Source organism: Silurus meridionalis, chromosome 9, assembly GCF_014805685.1.
Source record: "Silurus meridionalis isolate SWU-2019-XX chromosome 9, ASM1480568v1, whole genome shotgun sequence".
NCBI lineage: Eukaryota > Metazoa > Chordata > Actinopteri > Siluriformes > Siluridae > Silurus > Silurus meridionalis.
The window spans coordinates 2,672,685-2,696,211 of NC_060892.1; the positions used below are offsets into that span (position 1 = coordinate 2,672,685).

Consider the following 23,527-nt stretch of genomic DNA (forward strand, 5'->3'; position numbering starts at 1 on the left):
CCAGACCTCGTTACGCTCCTATTAAAAGCATTAACTGGCTAAATGAGGACGAGTTCGTGCAGGAGGCACTGGTTAAAATGGCTACAGGCTAAAATTGCTGACCAGGATCCTCAGCTGGGCCGTTCGTCTGTTTCTAATACAGAGTTATGGATGTGGCTTTATTATTGACATGCTGCTTGGGTAAGTTAATTTTCCCCGTGGTGCTCGGAGGAGCAGAGGTTCTCTCACAGCAAACACTGTGTCAAGGTCAATATAGTGAAGATGAAGACAGCAGGACACGAACAGGAGAGATGTTTTCCTGATACCAGAGCTTATAATAAAAAAAAAAGAGTTAATTGTCACATTTTTAGTCTGCATTGAGAAGATGAGCATTTTGTACATTATGATTATGATCTACTACATTGAATCGGCTGGACATTTTATTATTAATGGAGGCAAGATGCAACATGGAAACTCTGCTGGGGAAAGAAAAACTAATATATACGTAGTGTTTTAATGGTTTTTGAGATACACACACTTAATGGTTTGGGGTTGTTTTGGAGACGTATTCTGGAAAGTGAAAGAAATCCTGAACCAACACGTCTCTCATTCCATACTTCAACACCATGCAGTTCCGTCTGGACTGCGGCTCATTGGAAGCGACGAGACGATGAGCCGAAGCGTACGTCTGAGTTCTGTAAGCGTTATTTACAGAGCAGACGGTCGTCTGGAGTGATATCTATCATGGAACCACCTGCCCAGTCACCACACCTAAATCCTACTGAACTGCATCACAGGAATGAGAGAAATCTACAACATTATAGAACTATAGATTTGTTGCTCAAAGAAAATCATTACATTACTGAGTTTGTCGCATAGAAACAAAAGGAACATGTGTGTCTTCTTAAAAAAACAGACTCTTTACAGGTGCTGCTGGGTTTTTTTCTCCCCAAACAAGGAAATAATAACAATTCGAAACAACGTACATGTAACTTTACTTAAAACTGAAAAACAGATAAAATGGAAAGTTAGAAATAAACAAAAAAACACAAATTCTACCTTAGAAAGTACAATAATAATGAATTAATATATGAGAGAAGTCATTAGATAAAAAAAAATGTATCAGTCGCAAACAATATTGCATTTTCTCTCTCGATAATGTTTCAATAATACGGTTGATTTTACAATCTGGATGTTCCTTCATGACATTTCCAATAACAACAAAAAAAAAAGCGGACAAAAAAAAACCACCAACATTTAACATAATACAAACATGGATAACTTTCGGAACCGCGTCTGCGTAACTCCGCCTCGCTCTAAAGGAATGGGCGTAGCTGGGGCAGGTCAGCATGGGCAGGTGGGCGGATAGGCAACCGCCAGGAGGGGCAATGGGGTGGATTTTAAACCTGTTTGTGTGTGTACCATTGGAGCAGGTTTGATCCGGCTGCCATGCGGGCCGAGGGGCCCAGTGCAAGAGGGGACACGTGGCGAAGAAACAGAGCTTCCTGATTTGGCTTGTCTCCAGAGCTGAACATAGAAAACATCAGGTTGGTGGACAGAGGCTGGAACAATTCAGCAGACATTTGTGGACCTAATAAGAAAAAAAGAATAAACAGAAAACACTATGAACAATGACAGCGGAGACATTACGCAAAACAGGTTTTAAATTTTGCCCCAAGTCATGCTGGGAAATTCAAGGAGATGAATCTCAATCATGTAGAGTGTCCCTGTGGCTATAGCAACAATAAATTAAAAAGAGCAATTTTCTGTCAGAAAGCAGATTTGCAGAAAAAACTTGATTTTGTATATAAATTTTCTATAAGTTTCTCCCTATGAGCGACCCAGATGTGACAGAGGTGATGAATAAAGATGATATAAGGAAGAAACCTTGAGAGGAACCAGACTCAAAAGGAAACTTCATTCTCATCTGGGTGACACCGAATATCCATTCGTTCCAGTTTCATGATTGTTGAGGATATCATACTGTACACGGATGGAGACTGGAGCAGCAGCGAGTGGTTTCTCATTGATGAGATCTCCATCAGGGCATCAGAGGAACCAGTCAGTATAAAGATCTCAACAACATAGTGAAGTATCTATAAAATTAAAAGTTGAAACTACACCCCTACGCGTCCCTACACGGCGAGAAACCCGTGGTCAGAATAGCATCAGTTGCACAGCTTTTGGCATACGGACGTATGAAGGTCGGTGCTTCCCATGACTGTGCGTGCAGCCTTGTGCTGCCATCTGCTGGCGTGCTACAAAACTAGTCTCCAAATATTTTTATACCACCTTGTATAGCTCAATTTCTCACACACACACATCAGTTTCTAAACAGAAGACATCTAGCTGACCATAAAAATGCTTACAGTCCTCAGTAATGTAATGCAATAGTGTTAGCGTGAAGTGTCTCTGTTCCGTACCCGTGTGTCCGATGCAGCTGGAGATCGGACCCGGAGTCTGATCACGGACCACATGCTGGTTTGCGGCCGGTTTTTGAGTTTTCTCACTCTCCAAAACAGGCTGTGTATCCTTCTCCGGTTTGATAGATAACACTTCAGTCTGCAACAGCATTCAGAAATGCTTTAGCATGGGTCTATTACCCGAGTGGTTACATTCAGTGGTCACATAATTGGCTATGAGCTGAGTGCTTCATAAGACCGGGATAGACAAGCCGATTGCCCCTTTTTAATTAACGGTTAACCGGGACTGCATCTTAGGGGACAGAGAAATGAGCGCTGATTTACACTCAGCGAAAACAAGACAGTGGTAAACACTTGGAGGGGGAAAACCCTACGTCTGAGTCTGAAGAGAAATAATGAGTATGAATTGCAAATCTCTGCAAAAACATGCCAGAAAAAAATATATATTTAACTCCTTTATGTGTAAATAAAGATGTCCATTCTATATCAAAAAGGAAAAAAAGTGTTTATTTGTCATATATGTAATTTAAAGCACAGTGAAATTCTTTCTATGGGGTTCTATGTTTTCTATGTTGGGGTTAGAATGCAGGGTCAGACAAGATACAGGGCCCCTGGAGCGCACAGGGTCAGGGGCCTTGCTTAAGGGCCCCAAAAGTGGAAGCTTGGCAATATCATGGCTTGAACACCCGATCTTCTGACCAGTAATCCAAAGCCTTAACCACTGAGCTTCCACTTTGCCATATGTATAAAAATTGTAGACCATAAAATTGGTATGTGCTTTTTAAAAATCCAATTCCACATTTATTCCCTACTTCCTGTTATATTAAACTCCATACTTCTGGGAGGAGTTTGGAGGGTGCTTGTCGAGGTTAATTTAGCTGCAAGCGTGTTATAAAGTCAGGTACTGATGTATGTAAGGTGTGGAGGCCTGTGGGTGCAGTCAACGTTCACATTCATGATGTTCAGCAGGGTTGAGATCAGAGCTCTACAGCACGAGATCTTCCACTCCAACTCATGTAAACCATATGTTCATAAGAGCTCGCACAGGTTTGGGTCTCTGAGTTCAAGTCAAGGTCAAATATTATGCTCCGCAGACAGAATTGTGGTAACAGGTTTTGGGAAGAACCGCATATGACTGGAAAATTCAGGCGTCCCGTATAGGCTCTATTTATATTTCCTCATTATGAATTCTGTCCTGTGCCTCTTACATCTTCTTGGCTTAAGGGCTATTTTTTTGCACCCCAGGCCTCCTCACCTCACCTCCATCAGTACCTGACTTTACAAACACCCTTGTGGCTGAATGAATCTTTACTAAATCCAGTGGAACATCTGCTTATTATAAAAGCAATGAACTGATCTAAACACAGAATGCCCTCATCTTGAGAAGAAATCAGAAGAATGTACTAGAGATGAAGATTGTTCTTACTGTTGCACTCTCCTCTCGTCCATTCTGAAGAAACTCTGGCTTCTGATCATCTATATTAGCCTTCTTTCTCCATCCCTGCTCCCAGTTACCAAAGCTTGCTGGCTCTTTGTTCAGCAATGGATCCAACGGCTTAGAGTTTTTCCCCTGGATCAATAACGATGCACCATGAGCTCGACAGAGAACGACACAATTGTGAGAGATTTTTTTTTTTTTTTACCGATGCCGACCTGAGCCACGTCGATGAACTCCAGCGCAGGAAGATCCAAAAGAGTCATTTCTTGGCTATGCGTTGAATTCTCGGTCAAAACCTGGCAGATAAACATGCTCACAGGTAGTGTAAATTATCAGCAAGCGACAAACATGCCGTATTGATCACATCGCAGCGAATTAAACATCAACAAATGCGCTGTTTAGAACAAGTGATACTCATGAAGCGCAGTGGGTGCTTCGAGAGACAGGTGATATATGGGTCCTAAAAACAGATTGGACTGCTGTCCAATAATGCGTCCCTCTAATTCCTCACTTTACCGTCTCAGCAGAAAGAACCTGGCTGCATGCCGCTGGTCCTGAGGGCCTGAGTAAATTACAAAGAGCCAGGAACTAACTGGCCCGTCGCCCAGTGTTCCTTTTCTCGAGGATGTCCAATACATTAAGTAATGCTAGCTACAATAAACTAGCAAATGTACCTGACTGCGTATTGTGGAGGCATCTGGCTGAAGGTGTTGTGTAAGACTTGTGACATTAGGAGAAGATGCCACTGCTGCAACTCCGTCATTTACTTCCTCAAGCTGCCCCTCGCCGAGGTAAAGAGCCACGGGGTTGAACTGTTGGAACATCTCAAAGCCATACAGAAATAATGTGGAGCAATAAATAACATTTTTCATCATCATCCTTACAGATAGGTAAAATATTTAAGTGCTTTGAATCAAATGGTAAAATATGCAAATGAGAAGAGTGCACGAAGATGGCAATATCCTGACTAGAGGTCGCCCGATATCTAGTTTGGATTGTACTTGCAGATAACCGATTAATCAAACAATAGTAAAATAAATGCTGGATAAAAGCAAACAAACATAATCTATTTGTACAGTATTTTTTTATGTCCTTAGTTAAATATAAATACAATGATATAATGAATAAATAATAATTATTAAATATAATATAGTGCTGTCCATGCAGCGTACAGTCTCACTTCAAAATAAAAGCATGTGGCATCAGTGATTCCCCTCTAGAGGCCCGCTCTCGTATTGTATAATGACAGCGGTCCTTTTCAGCCGCAACCCGGAAAAACTATCAGTATAGACTTTTGCCGATAGCCAGTAGTTTCAGCAATAAACTATTGTTGCCAATTGATCCTCGAAACCGATAAATCAGTTGACCTCTAATCCTGACTGATTTGTTTCCTTTGATCGTTGACTACCTCGCAAACAAATGAACATAATTAGCATAATTTTTTTATTAATTATAAAGAGAGCTGCAACAATTTACGCAAAATCAAAGTTGACATAAAGGTTGTTGAAAATCTGACTACTTATATAATACTACAAAAATTACAGTGACACGTATTAACACCATTACTTCACTTTTTCATTACAAAAATATTTTAATTGCCAAAGTCGAATGCCAAAGTGTCAAATTCTAAAAGAAAACAAAAAAAATTTGGTAGTTTGTGAAAACATGGCTAATAAATAGCAGTAAATGGTGAAACCACATAGCAACAACCTGCTATTTAAGAGTGCTTTATTACTAATATTATAACATTTACATCTTTATTTCAATTATTATTAATTACAGGTTTTTTTGTATTTATATTTGCAGAGGTGGAAAGAGTAATAAAATATACTACTCAATGAAATTTGACTTAAGCACAAGCAAACTTACCGGTCTAAAAATTCTCAAATCATGAATACTCAATTAAAAATAAAACGAAGCAAAAAAAAAAAAAAAAAATACTCAGAGTAAAATGTGTTACTTTTCTTTTATAAATCTCAAACGAGGAACACCATTACAAATTAAAGTACAAAAAACAAAAAATTAACAAAACACTATATTCCATGACTACGAGTCGTGCACTTTCGCAGCAAAAACAAACAAACAAACCAAATCCCCTGTTAAATGTAATTTTTTTTTACTAATTTTTATTTATTTTTTTACTCTAACATTTGATTCAAAACGTTAAGTACAATACTTCAAACAAAATAAGTACATTTAAAATGACATTTTACAAAAAAAAAAGATAAACTACCGTAATTTCCGGACTATTAAACGCACCCAAATATAAGCCGCACCCACTGAATTTGACAAAGATTTGTATTTTGAACATAAATACGCCACACCTGTCTATAAGCCGCAGGTCTACACTGAAACTAATGAACTTTACACAGGCTTTAATGAAAGACAGTGTCTGTGACACGGCTTGTATCTAAACAGTAGCCTACCAAGAAAGTCATTGTTCACTGTCTTCCTCCTTCCTTTCACAACTATTTCTCTCGGGAGTTTATCTTTTGGCATCGCCGTGCGTTTAAAAATCATCATCGGTGAATCTTTTCTCCCGATGCCGTGCAGCTCAGAACACAGGTGAAGTGTGTTTTCATGCCCGGTTGTTTTCAGCGTGACGAATGATTCACATTTCCTGTAGACAGTCCGAGTGAGCGGCAGGTCAAACGTCAGAGAAACATCATCCATATTTATGATGTGGTGCGGCCCGATTCAGTGGGAGCGCATCTGATTTAATATAAAGGGTTTCATTGGTTCACCTGAACCCGTTCTGCAATTTTATTGGTCTAATGGTATGGGGCTCAGTTTTTTGGCTTGAAGTTTGTGAAACCGGGAAAAACCCAGGAAATATAAAAAAATAGCGGCTTATAGTCCGGAAAATACGGTAATTCATTACTTTCCACCTCTTCAAATTTGGTACATATAGTTTAAGGGTTTGTAATTTTCAATTGAAATACTAAATAAAAATCGATTCCTAAAATAATTATTAGTTGCAGCCATAATTATAAAAATGTACAAAGAAACTGTTGAATGATTGTTGATGTCAAAAAGCAATAATTATAAACACGCCAAATTAAAATAAAATATATTATTTATATATATATATATATATATATATATATATATATATATATATATATATATATATATATATATATATATAGCACTTGGTTATTTGGAATATACTGAAGATATACACTGAGTGTGATAGATTTCTCACCGGTGTGCTAACAGCAGAGCAGGCTACAGCATGACCCTCTGCCTCAAGCACACTATGGATGTAGAGATCCTCCTCGGTTTGAGTGTCACACAGGAAAGTGAGCAGGAAGTCATGCTGGTAGCTGTGAATGGCAGCCACCAGGGTGCGGTCATAGCACAGCTTCTGAAAGGAGCTGGTGGCTTCTTTACTCCAGACGCGCTGTTATAAAACCAAAACAGGGTGAAGCATGGAAAGTGATGTAAAATGGCATTACAAATGAAATATCGAGACACTGCTATATTACCTTAACTGGCTTCGCTCCAGCAAGTACGCATGGAACAGCTTGTACTGGAAGCTCAGCATAGCATGACCTCGTGTAAAAAAATTCATCCAGGCAAATATAATATCCAGTTTTCATATACAAAATTCACTTTCTCTAGTCGTAAAAATGAAAAGACACAGCGCTGTTATTATAAAGAGCTAACTTGAGAAATTGCAGCCTGCTCCTGCTGACAGCAGTGAGATCTCCAAAGTCAACGTAGTACACTTCCACCTCACTGGTGTTGAGCAGCCGGTGGATCACCACCCGGTAGAACCAAGTGTCTCCTGGAGCCACGCAGCACGCCTGCCCTGGTCGTACGTACGCATCTGGGAGCCGGTATCGCTCAGCCACCTCTTGGCAGGAATAACAACTCCTACAAACAAACACATCCTCTTTCAGATAGGAAACAGCTTTCTGTTAAAAAAATCACATCTCAAAAATCAGTCAGTCACAATAAGATCAAGGTCAGTTATGGGGAAACACTTCAATATGATTTAACAGTTTAATAACAGCCTTTTATGTCAATTCCACCTACACATCATGATACGATACGTTCCGATTGTTGGTGTAACGTACACAAATCACGGTTCGGGACGTACCTCAGTTTTTTAACGACTCGGCTCGGTGTGATTTCGGTACGGTTTGGGCAAAACATAAAATTGCTGGTGTTTTTTTATTTACGCAGTTTATTATTATTGTTATTATTAACATTTGTGAACATCAACTGTTTACATTTTTTTTTTTTTTAAACAATTGTAAATAAAATGGCTGCTTGGTTTAAAAAATATATCTAAAATAATTTTGCTATATTTCATAAAATAAAAATAAATTAAAATGAAATATATAAAATTTGAATTAAATAAATCAAATGAATCCAGTTCACTTTTTTATAGTATCGATTAAATTAAGTTTATTAAAAAAAATAATAAAAATTTAATACATTTGTTAACAAATTTGGCACAAATTAAATACGATTAAATAAATATTCTACCTATTTTCGTTCGCTCAGAACCGTATACAAATCGTATTTTCAGTACGGAGCGAGTGGCCACAATGACACTGTGCTAGCTTTAGTTTCTTTTTTATACCACTGGCATTGCCACTTAATACGTTCCTGAAGGATGGGAGACTTCAAATGATCACCTCGACCCTATTGAACACCGCTGGGATGAATGTGAACACTGACTGCACTACCAGGCCTCCTCAGCTCACCTACATCAGTACCTGATTTACTAACACCCTTGTGTGTGAATGAATCTCCACGAATCTCCACAAACCCACTCCAAAATCTAGTGGAACATCTTCCCAGAAATGTGGAGGAAATTATAAGAGCGAACTGGGATTAAATGTGGTATGCGATGCTCGAAAAGCACATACCAGAGTTACCGAAACAACCATAACAATATTCAATACTTTTCTGATCAGCTGAATGTTGAATTCATTTGTATAAAAATGAGCAAAAACCTCATTTCAAACATCATGTGCTCCAGGGTGCGGGAGTCTTGGTCTTCCAAACGGACATAAAAGAGACTGGGGGACTCGATCTTCTCCACCACGACAGGCACCAGCTCTCGTTCTCTCCAGCGATTGGGAGGTTTTAGCTTCTGGCACTGCAGCGCATCCAGAGGAACCGTGACTGCGAAAATGTCTACCGGTTTCTGAATCATAAAACAGAAAAACATTCCTAACAAACTCTGCATCCCATAGTCTAGCCCTAACCCTAACCCTATTCTTATTTATAGTAATGGCCTTTAAAAAATCTTTACAACTTGCAAATGAGACCTTTACCAAATGCCTAAATGCTTTATTGTTTGTATATATAGCAATCAACATGACCTAAACAAAACATGCACCTGATGGATGGTCTTGGTGGCGATTTCCATCTCAGGGTCGGACTCTAAAGAATCCATGGACGCTCCTCCATCATCTTGACACGCCCAGTCCCCGTCATTGCAGCTTAAGTATTGTCCCTCGGTGGAAGGGTTTTGAGAGAAAGCTGCAAAAATTTGTAGTGAAGATCTTCCTTATTCATGTTCCTTCATTTATAATTCAAATTCCAGTTCTGCTATTCAAGAACTGAATGTTGAGCTGCATCTGAGCAAGTTTGTGCTGCTGCCACCAGTGATTGGTTGACCGGATAATCGCATGCATGAGGGAGGAACGTGTTCCTATTAAAGTGGCCAGTAAGAATATATACAGAATTACTGAATCTTATGGTGTGAAACGATGTTGATATATGTCAAACATGTTCAAGTTTATTTCTATTGAGCGTTTTACAATGGACATTGTCTCAAAGCAGCTTTACAGAACTTAAGAATTAAAGTGAAGGATGTGTATTTATCCCTGATGATGAGGCCTGGGGCGACTGTGGCAAGGAAAAAATTTCCTTAGATGTTCTGTGGAAGAAACCTTGAGAGGAACCAGAATCAAAAGGGAAACCCATCCTCATTTGGGTGACATCAAGAGCTGAATCATAAATCTTTAAACAATACAGAACACTGGAGAGTGAGAACTAACATGAGCACTGAAGTGTAAGATTATGAGTAACGTCCTTTCTACACTCTTATACAATCAGTTGATGATGTTGAACCAGGAGCTACTGAGCAACTCATAAAATAGCTCAAGATTTGAGATCATCATAGATCCAACACCAGCTTCTCCATGCCAGAGCCTTTAAAAATTTGAAGAGAACCAATGCATAAACTCTACATTAAGTGGATACAAATGGCGCAGATACGTCTTTAGCTGGTTCGGGATGTTTGCGGGGTCGGCATCTACTTCTTTAAAGGTCCATAATCTTCATGTATTTTTAATATGTGGTTCTTCACCACACAATTATGTAGAATGTCTTTTGATACTTCTTCTTCTTCTTTCAGCTGCTCCCATTAGGGGTCTTCACAGCGGATCATCCGTCTTCATACCCCCCCTGTCCTCTACATCTGCCTCTTTCACACCAACTACCTGCATGTCTTCCCTCACCACATCCATAAACCTCCTCTTTGGTCTTCCTCTTTTCCTCCTTCCTGGTGGCGCCATCCTCAGCATTCTCCTACTGATATACCCCATGTCCCTCCTCTGCACATGTCCAAACCATCTCTATCTCGCTTCCCTCACCTTGTCACCAAAACGTCCTACATGCGCTGTCCCTCTAATAAACTCATTTCTAATCCTGTCCATCGTCGTCACTCCCAACGAAAACCTCAACATCTTCAGCTCTGCTCCCTCTAGCTCCACCTCCTGTCTTTTACTCAATGCCACTGTCTCTAATCCATACAACATCTCAGGTCTCACCACAGTCCTATAAACTTTCCCTTTCACTCTCACAGATACTCTTCTATCACAAATCACTCCTGCTATCACTCTTCTCCACCCACTCCACCCTGCCTGCACTCTTTTCTTCACTTCTCTTACACACTCTCCATTACTTTACACTGTTGACCCCAGGTACCTGAACTCCTCCACCTTCTCCACCTCTTCTCCCTGCAACCGCACCCCTTCACTGCCCTCCCTCTATTCACATACATGTACTCTGTCTTATTCGTACTGACTTTCATTCCCCTTCTCTCCAGCGCGTACCTCCACCTCTCCAGGCTCTTCTCAACCTGCTCACTACACAAATCACAATATCATCCGCAGAATGTCTTTTGATACAGTAGCATGAAATGTTCCTATTACTTTAACTAGGAGACCTAAACTTGTTCCAGCATGAAAATGCTCATTTGCATGAACTCCATAAAGATATGCTTTACATGGGTTGAAGTGGAAGATCTTGAGTGGCCTGCTGTATATCTCAAACCCTATTGAAGACCTTTGGAATGAATGTGAAAGCTGACTGCACCCCCAGGCCTCCTCACCTCACCTACATCAGTACCTGACTTTACTAACACACTTGTGGCTGAATGAATTTCCACAAATCTCCACAAGCACACTCCAAAATCTAGTGGAACATCTTCCTAGAAGAGTGAAGGTTATTAAAGGAGTAAATGGGGACTAGATGTGGAATGGGATGTTCAAAAAAACACAAAAGTTTTGCCTATAAAATGCCTGAGATTCTGCTCGAGGGTCTATTTTGTTGGTGTAGAATGTGGTGGCGTATACAGTAAATGCAGCACCTGGTTGATCATTGGGTTTGAGTTCCATGATGAGTAAGTGCTTTGCTCCTTCTTCAGTGCTTGGCTGCACAGAGAACGTGTCACTGAGGGCTTCAACCATCTCGGTCACACTCAGGAAGCCACACTGAGCCAGGGGCAAGTCCTCACTGTACATTTTCTAGAAGAAACAGATAAAACCTTGGTATGTGACAAACAGGAACTATATTTATTGTGGTTGTTAACAGAAGCAAGAGACGAACTGATGAGCCGCAAGCGGATCGCAAGGCGCGGTGTTCAGTGAAACCAACAAGTGATAAGGAGACATCTAAATAGGGATGAGGGATACTATAAAAATAAAGGCCAAAAATTGGCCAGCCCTATATCAAATAAAATACCTTTTGATTTTTTGTTCAATTAAAATAGGTATAAAGTGCTAAAAAAAAAATTAAGCCCACCTCCAATCCAGTCCTACTTTAGATCGTTCACATACATGACATTATTTTTGATAATCATACAGTAAATTTGCATTTATGCTATAAACTTATCCAGCACGACTTACAATTAGCCTGTATTTAAACTCTTCTGTTTAAAGGTCTTAACCACTGAGCTAGAACTTCCCACAGTACACTGAATATCTTCTACAATGTCTTTAATAAACTAGTCTATTTACCCAAAAAAAAAGCCTATACCATAGTATGAATTACCTTGTATTCACCAGGAAGACTGTGAATGGCCATGCCTTGACCGTGCTCAGCGACGACCTGAAGAAGATACAAGTGAACATGATATGTGGTACAGTAACTTCTACACGGGTTAAGAAGCTTTTCCTCAGACCGACCTTTCGAAGCTTCTCTTTCAGCTCCTGACTAACCGTGCCAGCGTCTCCGCTTTCAACAAGCCTCTTCCTGAACTCCTCCTCAAGCTGACACACACACACACACACACACACAAAAAAAGTCAAAATAATTAAAATGAGTATTCAATGTGACTGATTTTATGGAAAAGCATCACTGAGTTCATTGCTATTCATAAATTCAGTCTAAAGGACAAAAATCAGCAAAAAAAAAAAAAGAAACCTTACTGGCAGAAGACAAAGACAAATAGAAGGCAATGATAAAGTGGTGGATTGTCATTGTGTTCAAAGGTTTGGAATTGTATCAGAAAGTCCAATAAAGCATAAATGGCCCTGCTTTTGTAATGAAAGGAAGGGAGATCATTTGTCCAGATTAAACCAACTACAACTATCTTCCAAAAGTTTAAATGCATACCTGGCTTCATGTGCCATGAACTGAATACTAGATCAAATAGACATTCAGTGCACCTAGATGAGGATGGGTTCCATTAAGTGTTTTTTTTGTAACGTATGTGTTTGTTCCTTGTATTGAGTCAATGGCGACTGTGGAAAGGGAAAAACTCCCTCAGATGGCACGAGGAAGAAACCTTGAAATGAACCAGACTTAAAAGGGAACCCATACTCTTACTTTCGATGGGTGGCACCGAATGTCCTTTTATTATACAGTAGTTCCATTGGTGTGTCCAGGGGTAGGCGTCCTCTGAAGATTTCTTCCTCATACAGTCTCAAGTAGTTTTTCTTTTGCGTATCGCTCATTAGGAATAAATTAATGAGGAACAAACTAATACAGTCTCATACAACTTTACAATCTATTTTTCTCTGACACGTCGGGACAATTTCTATTGTTTAAAGTGTGCTACCTGATTAAATAAACCTGAAGTGAATTGAACATACATGGATCAGGCATAAAGTATGACATTATAACAAGTGGTGAAGTGAAGAACACTGATGATCTGTTCATCATGGCACCTGTTAGTGGGTGGATTTATTTATTAGGTGAACATTTTGTCCTCAAAGTTGATGTCAGAAGCAGGAAAAAAATGAAAGGATTTGAGTTTGACAAATTGTGACGACTAGACGGCTAGACGACTGAGTCAGAGCATCTCCAAAACTGCAGCTCTTGTCGGTCAGTATCAGGAGCGTGTGATCCGATCCAACAGACGAGCACCTGTAGCTTAAACAGCTGAAGAGTTGATGCTCGACTGGTCAGAACTGCTTAGCAGCGAAAGTTTATTGGTTAAGGTGCAATTGAGAAGAACCAACTAGTGAGGAAATGTCTAGGGATGTTCTGATGTATCAAAAATGTCAGGGACAGGGTGAAATAATGCAGATTCATTTGATGTACTGTATCTGTAAAACAGGTATTATTTGAAAAAATATAGAAATAAATAAATGAAATGTATTCATATACACACTATATATTATAAATAATAATAAAAAAAAGCACAGCAAAAAAGAAATCTTAGATTTACACTGTGAATTTAAGAAATTGAATCAAAAAGCGAATAAAACCTTCGCAACAGACTTCTCATAAGACTTTTTAAGATGGATGTGTTCAATCTCCTGAACTCTAATGGCTGCAGTGTTGTTGGCTTTCTGCTGCGCTTTTGGCTGATTGTTGCTGAGCACTGCCATTTGTCCAGGTACTTCTGCGGAAAGAACATTTTGTAATCACTCATTAGCGCATAAAAGCATTTATTTCATTAAACCGCGTACGTCTAAAATAGAATACAAACATCTCCTGACCAGACGTGATTTTTTTCATTACTGGATGACTGGATGTTCCTGTAGCCTGTTTAGGAAGTGCAGGAGATCGATTGTGCATCTGTCTGACTGGCGTGTGTTCGGTCTTCAGTATCAGCTGCGAGCCCATGCGAGTCTGCTTCACCGTGATCATGTCCGAAGCAGCGGCGAGCATCTCAGCGATGGAGTAAAAGCCGTAGTGTGCGACACAGAGAGGCCTGCCGAAGCGGATTGAATAGCACCTCTCCAGCTGGGAAAGCCCTATGGGGCCATGTATGAGTAACTGCCGGAGCTGTGAGCGCAGCTGAGCGGAGAGAGCTGGAGGAGCGTGAGCTCGACGAGGGAGAACGAACGAGCCCTGGTGATGGAGGGAAGGTGATGGAAGCAAACCGGAACCGCCACTTTTAAACTTGTGCTTGGGTTTGCAGGTCTTTTGCTTGGAAATGAGATCTTCAATGCCTTTCGTGGTCTCATTCCCAATTGCTAAAGACAAAGACAAAAGCAAAAATCAACAATGTCAAACAATTTAGACATTACACAAAACACAAACACCCTGCATAAACCCTCAGACCATCGTATATAACGTGTATGGATTTTTCTCCGATTTCTTGAAAAGAACAAAAAAAAAAAAAAGGGAGTGGACAGTAGCTTTTCCTCATATCTGTACTTTACTGAAGTGTTTCCATTTAGGGAGACTTGTACTTTACTACATTTGAAAGTCAAATATTTGACTTTTCTTTACCGAAATACAATTTGCAAAATCAGTCGTTCCTTTTTTTTATTGATGAGGATAAAAACTGGTCAGTCACCAATAAGGGTCGCTCTGTTTTAAACTCCTTTTTGATCTACTTACACAACTGCACTACTGTACACAACATACAGTTCAGCAGCAGTTCAACAGCAAGCAGAACATTCAGAGAGGAATAAATGATGGAAGAAACTCCAGACTCGAACTCGCTACAACACACGTGACCTCATTTACGTCTTTTTTTTAAGTAGTTTAAAAGGTTTTGAGTTCATGATCATTGTAATAGAAATCAATCAGTGTTTGAGTCATTAATATCATTCTCTTAATAGATCAGTGTGCTGAGAGTCACATTCGAGTCTTTTCACATAAACTGAGTTGATTAAGAAAGGAATCTTGTGATAAAAATGATAACAGGAACATTATAGTTATAATAAATCATAGTACTTTGGATACTTAAGTACATTTGAAGGCAAAAACTTTTGTACTTTTACTCAAGTGAAATACCAAGTGGATCTCTACTTTAACTCAAATACATTAACTCAATTTGTGTTCTTTATCTTCCACTGCTATAAACACTACTGTTAGTTTTAGGGTGTGTGTGCAATGTTGATAGGATCTTTACGACGTTAGTACAAGGTATATGGATGTTCTTGTCTGCTTAACAAGTTTAATTACCAAATAAGGAGGTTTTAGATCAGGTTTTGTCCAGAGTATGTGTATATATAATTGTCAGAAAAGACACCACGGGCATCGCATTGGAGACTTCTCCTAAACCTCGCCGAGAATTAATTGTAGTTCAGGCACGATCCAATCTAACAACTACTAAAGGCATCTCTAAATTACACATCATTGGTCCAGTGGACGACGGTCCTGATGCAGATTCAAAAGTACTCCTGGAGAAGCAATCAAAGAATGAAAACAAAGTCGTTTTTTTATTCAAATGAACATCACGAATGAAACGGTCTACCACACCTTAACAAACGGACCTTACCTTTTAACACAACGGTGCCGTCGAGAGCGTAGTCCAAGCGCACAGTATCAGGCATTTCTCTGAGCATGTCCAACATCGAGCGAAAACCGAGGAGCTTAAGGGGTATGGGGTGACCCAGCATGTTCTGGTAGTCCTTCCTGAGCTGCTCTGAAGAAAGGCCATGCTTGGAGGAGATAAGGAGAGCACGAATATCTCTCTTCACATTGCTCAGGAGATGCTCAGGGTCCATCCTGGATCATCTGGATACTAGAGACAGATAGTTGGGGCTTAATGGGAATTCTTTCTCAAAGGAAAATTATAAATGTTTAATTATTTGTACATTCATTACATTTTATTTTGACATTATTATACTCTTAAAAAGTTACCATTTAAACACAAATGTCAGCCTGACCCCTGGTATAACCAGCACCTCCCTAAGGTATGTGGAACTAGCCGGGTGAATTTAAGGGTCTAATTAACTTGCTAGCTTACACACATGTGCTAAAAAGAAACTTTATCTATCTATATATATTAAAAAATAAGTAAAATTACCTGGCTAGAAAAGCAAAGTCAAATTTCTTACATATATAAAGAACACAACCGGAAGCTAGCAAACGCTCAAATGTTCATCATCTGAACGATTAGTTTGGGGGAAAAATACTTTTTTTTAAACTAAATTACCTCTTAAACTTGCTTCCTAAAGTCCTCGGAATCTCGGTTTCCACTTCTCGGGCACTAACACCTAATTTTCTCCAAAGATAAACAGCAGCGAAGCTTCGAATGCACACCAAACCCACCTACCGACATCCCTGCTCGAGCAGCCGGCTTGAGTCGCACCACTGCCGGGGGAAATCACCCACATGACACTGTGGAACATCTTCCAGAATACACACTTCATAATATTTAATTACATTGGGTGGGTGGACGGCTTTGTAATTAATTTTGTAATTGAAAACTCAGGGAGGATGTTTTCTCAGACTGGAATAAAAGAGAAGTGCTCCATCAGCAGATTCTTCTCATTTGGTTGAATTGGCACAATCTCCTCCAGCACACACTTCACCTCATGTCCATGTGAAGATACGAGTGTTAGAGTGCATTTTTTTGCCATATTATATTATGATTTACATATAATTTACATTCGGTTTTGCGTACATTTGGCTCTATGGGGCCTCGCTTAAGGGCCCATCAGTTGCATCATGGTGGTGGTGCTGGGATGCGAACTCAACATTTTGATACCTTGAACACCTTCTCCACTGAACTCCAACTTCCTCCAAACTTTTACACTTCCTTTAAAGAAGTTCCTTTAAATAAGTACATCCCGAACCATCTAGAGACGTACCAGTACTAATTGTATCCCCCTTCATGTGTGGAGTTTGGCCATTGGACCTCCTTGAGTGTTTAATTGCTCTGGCATGGAGAAGCTGGTGTTGGATCTGTGATGATCACAAATGTTGAGCGATTTTATTAATTGCTCAGTAGCTCCTAGTTTTATAACCACAATGACTGCATAAGACTGTAGAAAGGACATTACTTACAATCACACACTCCAGTGCTCATGTTAGTTCTCACTCTCCAGTGTTCTGTATTGTTTAAAGACTATAATCACACTCTTGATATCACCCAAATGAGGATGGGTTCCCCTTTTAAGTCTGGTTCCTCTCAAGGTTTCTTCCTCATAGTATCTAAGGGAGTTTTTCCTTGCAACAGTCACCATGGCTGCTCATCAGGGATAAACACACATCATTCACCTTCACTGTTGATTTCTGTAAAGCTGCTTTGAGACAATGTCTGTTGTGAAAAGCGCTATAGAAATAAACTTGATTTGACTACACTTACATTAGTTTAATGGCAAATCCAGATCAACTAACAATTATCTTATTTATAGAGCAGTTGAAGGTTACAGGCCTCGCTCAAAGGCCCAACATTGGCAGCATGGTGGTGCTGGGATGTGATGGGAACTCAAAACCCAACAATTTATCCACTAAACTACCACTGCTTACAAAGGTAGAGGCAACACTTAAGGCAAATCCAGGCTTACTTACATTTATCACATTTTAACACTGAGCAATTGAGGGCCTTGCTCAAGGGCCCAACAGGGCATCATGGGGGTGCTGGGATTTGACTTCTCAATATTTCGATCTAAAGTTTATCACGTTACCTGCTCAGCTTCTACTTCCTACAAAAAGGTAGAATTTACAATTACATTCGTTTCATGGCATATCCAGCTCGACTTACGATGATCTCATTTATACACTGAGATGTTGAGGGTACAGGCTTTGCTCAAGGAACCACCCGTGGCAGCCTGGTGGTGCTGAGATTTGAACTCACAACATTTTGAGCCAAAGTTAAACAACTTACCCTTTGAGCTACCACTCCTACTTAAACAAGCAATAAAATGCATCCACTACAACTCTTGACCAGGATAAAGTGTTATGGCAAATCAGAAATCCAGCATGCGCCTTATTCTAGTCAGAATTGTAGTAGATGCCGAGCTCATTCCTGAGAAGTACCGGGTGCCAGGCACAAATACAACCTGGAGAGAATGCCAGTCTATCTCACGGCATACACACCGACATCGTCATTTATTCAATTTAGAGTAAACGCAATGTCTTTGTGCAATCAGGTCACAACAGCTACTCGAGATTAAACCTCGGAGCTGTGAAGTGCATCATTATTGTATTATCTATTGTACAGAATAATATACTGTATATACTTTTTTTGAGACAAATAGGTTTATTTGTAATATTTTGTGTGAAATGGCAGGTTTATTCATTTAGAATGGTAATGCTCCGTTGCTGCTTGTTTTATGGGCAGTTTGATTGGACCATCGTCTCCCTCCTCCTCCTCCTCCTCAATCTGTCGGAAGTCCTCCTCCTGCCCTCTTCGTCAGCCACAAAGCACAATGTAAAACGTTTGCAGGCTCTTCGCTAATCACAACAGCTCAAAAGAAAACTTTCACTCCTGGTTTCACCAAGCAAAGGGGCTGATGCTCCTGATGAAAGAGAGTGAGATGGAGAGAAGGACAGAAAAGATACCTCCACCACCTCCTCCAAAAGCCGTACAGGCCAAGAGAGAGCCCAGAGACAGAAAACACAAAGTGGACAAGGTGGTGAAACTCCACGAGCCACACAAAAGAAAAGAGAGGAATAAGAGGGAAAAAGCAGACGAAGAGCACAATAATGAGGACGTCAAGGAAGTGTCGTCCACCGTGATCAACGTAGACAGTGTGAGACAGAGCACAATCAGAGACAGCAAGGAGTTGCTGTGCCTTTTGGAGAGCGACTGGAACGAAGAGGGTGAGTTACACATACGTTGTGCACATACACAGAAAATACTTTCACACACAATCAGAGAACAGCAATCAAACATCAACTTTAATTCACAACTCAGCCTTGAAGACACGGAGCCTTGGGGTTTTCGAGCTCCTTCTTACCATCGCAGCTCTCGCCACAGTGATATTCTTCTTTCCCGTGTCCATCTGGTTCTGTGTAAAGGTAAGTACTTAATGTTTCTAATATTTAAAATCTATAAATTGTATTAATGTAAGTATTTTTAACAGATTGTACGAGAGCATGAGCGTGCCGTGGTCTTTAGACTTGGACACCTGCTACAAAGAAAACCCAGGGGACCAGGTACTTCTGAGCCTGAATGCTATCTCTTTTTTTTACCTTTCAGGTATTTTGGAAAGTGTAGCGTAGCGTAGCTTTTATTCTTTTTTTAAGGTTATAATCAGACCTGAAGGACCAGTGTTGTTCTGTATGCGTTTAATTTCTTTTTTTTGTAACTGCGGAAACTGGCTTTTTATTTCTTTATTTATTTGATGAGAGAAATTTTATTATTATTATTATTATTTGAAATATTATAAAAATTATTTATTTATTTATTTATATCTTGCCACAGGGCTGCTCTTTTACCTCCCACTTTTGGATGTTTGTCACAAAGTGGACATCAGATTAAAGATGCTGAAGGTTCCATCTCACTCGGTAACTTTTCTGACCTTATCATTGCTCTACACTCTTCCTGTTTGAATTTTGTTTAAACCTAATGTAATGCTCTGGCATGGACATCTCAGTCTATGAATCATTTTAAGGGCAAATAAAAATATTTTAAAAATATAACAATGAACTTGAATACCATTGTCTTATGAAATGTTCTTTTATTTTCTGTTTTTTATTTTTTTTTATGTTTATTAAATACTCAAAGCTCATACCATCTGCTTATGTTGGATAAATAGTTGCATTGCAACATAATACACTGAACTCTTAATATGTATGGCCTAAAGTATGTGGACACCTGACTACAAGATTAGTTTGCGGTTCTTTTGAACAGTCCATTCCACATTTAGTCCTAATTTGCTGTTAAAAAAACCTCCACACTTCTGGAAAGATGTTTCACTAGATTTTGTGAAGATTTGTGCTAATATTCAGCCACATGGGTGCTGTTGCAGGTGCTTTCTATCTTTCTTTCTTTCTTTCTTTCTTTCTTTCTTTCTTTCTTTCTTTCTTTCTTTCTTTCTTTCTTCTTTCTTTCTTTCTTTCTTTCTTTCTTTCTTTCTTTCTTTCTTTCTTTCTTTCTTTCTTCTTTCTTTCTTTCTTTCTTTCTTTCTTTCTTTCTTTCTTTCTTTCTTTCTTTCTTTCTTTCTTTCTTTCTTTCTTTCTTTCTTTCTTTCCTATATCTTTCTTTCTTTCTTTCTTTCTTTCTTTCTTTCTTTCTTTCTTTCTTTCTTTCTTTCTTTCTTTCTTTCTTTCTTTCCTATATCTTTCTTTCTTTCTTTCTTTCTTCTTTCTTTCTTTCTTTCCTATATCTTTCTTTCTTTCTTTCCTTCTTTCTTTCTTTCTTTTTAGTTTTCCATACTTTACACATGACATTTAGATTGTTATGATATATATATATTTATTTATAAACTAGTACCACCTGTTATAGTGTATATGAATATAGGAAAGAAATTTTATTAACAGAAGAATTTAGGACCTGTGTAGGAGTATTTACACAATGTATTATTTTCATATATATATTTTTTTTAATTATTAAATATACGAAAACTTTTTCACAGACTGCTAAAAAAATCTGTATAATTAAGATTAATTGAAGGAATAACAATAAATTAATTAACAATATACAGTAAACTTAGTAGGAATTTGATTGCTTTCTAAATTTACGAGATGTCCACTATATCCATGCAGGCTAAAAGCTCCTTAAGCATTTTTTGAACATATTTAGAAATATTTTAATACGGTATTATATGTTCTCCAGTGGCGATTTTGATCATGTGTCCTTCATCACGTGTCCTTCCAGGTGGTGACAGAAGACTTGGTTTGCACAGAGGCGAGTTCAGTGTGCTACTACCGCATTGAGAACGTGTCTGTGTGCTGCTCGTCCCTGGCAGGAGTTCCCGCTGTGCTGCAGGCGCTGGTTCAGGTCTCGGTCAGGGAGGTTCTGGCCCATCACACTTTCACCAACATACTGCAGAACAGGAGTGAAGTTGCCCACCAGATCCAGGTTTACATCACCAATGCTCTCTTAGAAGATTAAATCTAATGCCAGGGTTCCATCAGTGTTTTATTTCAATAGTTCCTGCTATACAGTATATAGTATATGTACAGTAACATACAGTATATAATTACACTATACCTCCAAACGTTTGTGGACACCTAACTTTAAGATTAGTATGAGCCTTTCGAATGTTCCTGTCCACATTTGGTCCTCATTTGCTGTTATTAAAACCTCCACTCTTCAGGGAAGATGATCCACTAGTTCTTTGGGAGGGTGTTTATAGAGAGTCATTCAGTCACAAGCGTGTTAGTAAAGTCACGTACCGATGTAGGTGAGATGACATTGATCTTAAAGGTGTTCAATAGATGTGAGCTCAGTCAAGCTCTTCCACAGACTCCCAACCAGTGGTGGACATTAAGGAAGTAAATGTAATTCATTACTGTACTTTTACTAGCGTTTCCGCATATGTGTACTTTACTTAAGGATTTCCGTTTGGGGAGAATTTTTCTTTAACTTCACTTAATTTCAAAGTCAAATATTGTACTTTTTAGTCAACATTTTATGAAATCAGTCATTCCTTTTTATCTATGAGGATAAAAACATGTCACTAATGCAGAAAGTCACTAATCAGGGTTGAGCGCTCGCTCTGGTTTGGACTTTTAATTGTATTTACTGATCACCAACGTACAGTTCAACATCAGTTCAACATCAAGCAGAACATTTAGAGAGGAATAAATGATGAAGAAACTCCAGACTCGAATTCGCCACAACACACGTGGGATTATTTGAATTTGAATTTGAATTGAATTTGTAGTAGTTTGAAGTAGTTTAAAAGGTTTTGGGGTCATGATGATTGTAATAGAAATCAATCAGTGTTTGAGTCATTAATATCATTCTATTAATAGATCAGTGTGCTGAGAGTCACATTCGAGTCTTTTCACATCAACTGAGGTGATTAAGTAAAGAATCTTGTGATAAAAATGATAACAGGAACATTATAGTTATAATAAATCATAGCACTTTGGATACTTAAGTACATTTGAAGGCAAAAACTTTTGTACTTTTATTCAAGTGAAAGTTTGACTTTTACTGGAGTCACATTTAACTGAATGAATCTTTAGTTTAATTTAACTACATGGTTTGTGTACTTTTTCCACCACTGCTTCCAAACCGTGTAAAGCAAATCTTTATGAAGCTTGATTTGAGCACATTGTCATGCTGGAACAGTTTTGGGTCTCCTGGTTCAGGTGAAGAAAACATTTCATTAAAGCACCTTCAAAGGTTATGTGTAGTTGAGGGAAGAACCACGTATGGCTGGGAAAGTCAGGTATCTGAAAATGTTTCCATATAGTGTATTTATGAGTGTTTTTTGAGTGTCTTATTATATTTTACTTTGAATCTCTCAAGGTTGCAGTGGATTCCATCACCTGCAAGTGGGGAATTAAAGTGGAGAGAGCTGAGATGTAGGTTGTCAGATAAAAGTCCTACATCAATAAGTTGTTTAAACATACAATCCTAAACGATGCTATAAATACTTTTTAGTCAATTGCTGGGTGAGAAACATGTGCCTCTTATTTCCAATTGTAGAGAGGACCTCTGTCTACCAGCTGAGCTTCAGCAAAACTTTGCCGTTGAGGCCGAAGCCAAGAGACAGGCCAAAATTAAAGTAAGAAGATTAAATTATATCTATAATCGTTCAAATTAATAATTCTACTTCACTTTGGAGTGTGAGATTACAGTGGGATTTGGTTCTGAGGCGGTGATTAAATTTTTTTGCTCTAAACAAATTAGCAAATAAAAAAGATTCCTGTGAAAATGATGTCGTTGCAGCAGTGGGATATTTGTGAACGAGCCTATAATGTGTGTGTATGTGGTGTGTGTGGTGTGTTGTGTTATCAGGTAATTGCAGCAGAGGGTGAAAAGGCAACGTGTGAGGCTTTAAAGGCCTCCGTTGACTCGCTGTCAGACTCTCCTCTGGCCGTCCAGCTACGCCTTCTCCAGCTTCTCCACACACTGCACTCGAACCAACCTGCTGTGCTCCTCAGCATCCCATCAGACCTCCTCAACCAGCCACTTCAGCTGCCAGATACAAGCAGCTCCTCCAATCAAAACCAGCCAGCAAGAGACATCTCAGGGAAAACAGTTAAAGACTCCCCAATGATGTAATGCGTTAATAGGAAAATGGTAGAATATTAGAATCTATTAGTTTATTGTTTATTGAAGGTGTTCATTGATATATATATATATGTATGGAGTCTAAATGTGGAATTGGATGCTCGAAAA

At 39.1% G+C, this 23,527-nt stretch overlaps 2 protein-coding genes across 6 annotated transcripts; one reads left to right on the forward strand and one right to left on the reverse strand.

Annotated features, from left to right (window-relative positions):
* Nucleotides 1–878: 878 nt before the first annotated feature.
* Nucleotides 879–16,633, reverse strand: tdrd5 (tudor domain containing 5). Of its 4 annotated transcripts, none has more exons than XM_046858458.1 (17): nucleotides 16,433–16,632; nucleotides 15,773–16,018; nucleotides 14,037–14,516; nucleotides 13,803–13,939; nucleotides 12,276–12,359; nucleotides 12,142–12,198; nucleotides 11,459–11,615; nucleotides 9,200–9,342; nucleotides 8,811–9,004; nucleotides 7,510–7,719; nucleotides 7,329–7,395; nucleotides 7,046–7,243; nucleotides 4,515–4,652; nucleotides 4,056–4,136; nucleotides 3,829–3,972; nucleotides 2,403–2,541; nucleotides 879–1,570 (listed from the first exon to the last, which is right to left on the reverse strand). In XM_046858458.1, the coding sequence occupies exons 2-17, from the start codon at nucleotides 15,999–16,001 to the stop codon at nucleotides 1,380–1,382; spliced, it is 2,649 nt and encodes an 882-aa protein (XP_046714414.1). In that variant the 5' UTR covers nucleotides 16,002–16,018; nucleotides 16,433–16,632; the 3' UTR covers nucleotides 879–1,379. The 4 variants fall into 4 exon arrangements, with proteins under 4 accessions (XP_046714414.1, XP_046714412.1, XP_046714413.1 ...); XM_046858456.1 differs by having other exon boundaries at nucleotides 4,515–4,664; nucleotides 16,433–16,631; XM_046858457.1 differs by having other exon boundaries at nucleotides 4,515–4,664; nucleotides 16,553–16,628.
* On the forward strand, nucleotides 16,026–23,489 carry nphs2 (NPHS2 stomatin family member, podocin). 2 transcript variants are annotated; one of them, XM_046858460.1, is made up of 9 exons: nucleotides 16,026–16,190; nucleotides 18,515–19,047; nucleotides 19,142–19,245; nucleotides 19,311–19,383; nucleotides 19,652–19,734; nucleotides 21,047–21,250; nucleotides 22,652–22,707; nucleotides 22,832–22,910; nucleotides 23,144–23,489. In XM_046858460.1, the coding sequence occupies exons 2-9, from the start codon at nucleotides 18,738–18,740 to the stop codon at nucleotides 23,408–23,410; spliced, it is 1,176 nt and encodes a 391-aa protein (XP_046714416.1). In that variant the 5' UTR covers nucleotides 16,026–16,190; nucleotides 18,515–18,737; the 3' UTR covers nucleotides 23,411–23,489. The 2 variants fall into 2 exon arrangements, with proteins under 2 accessions (XP_046714416.1, XP_046714418.1); XM_046858462.1 differs by having other exon boundaries at nucleotides 18,566–19,047.
* The last annotated feature ends 38 nt before the right edge of the window (nucleotides 23,490–23,527 follow it).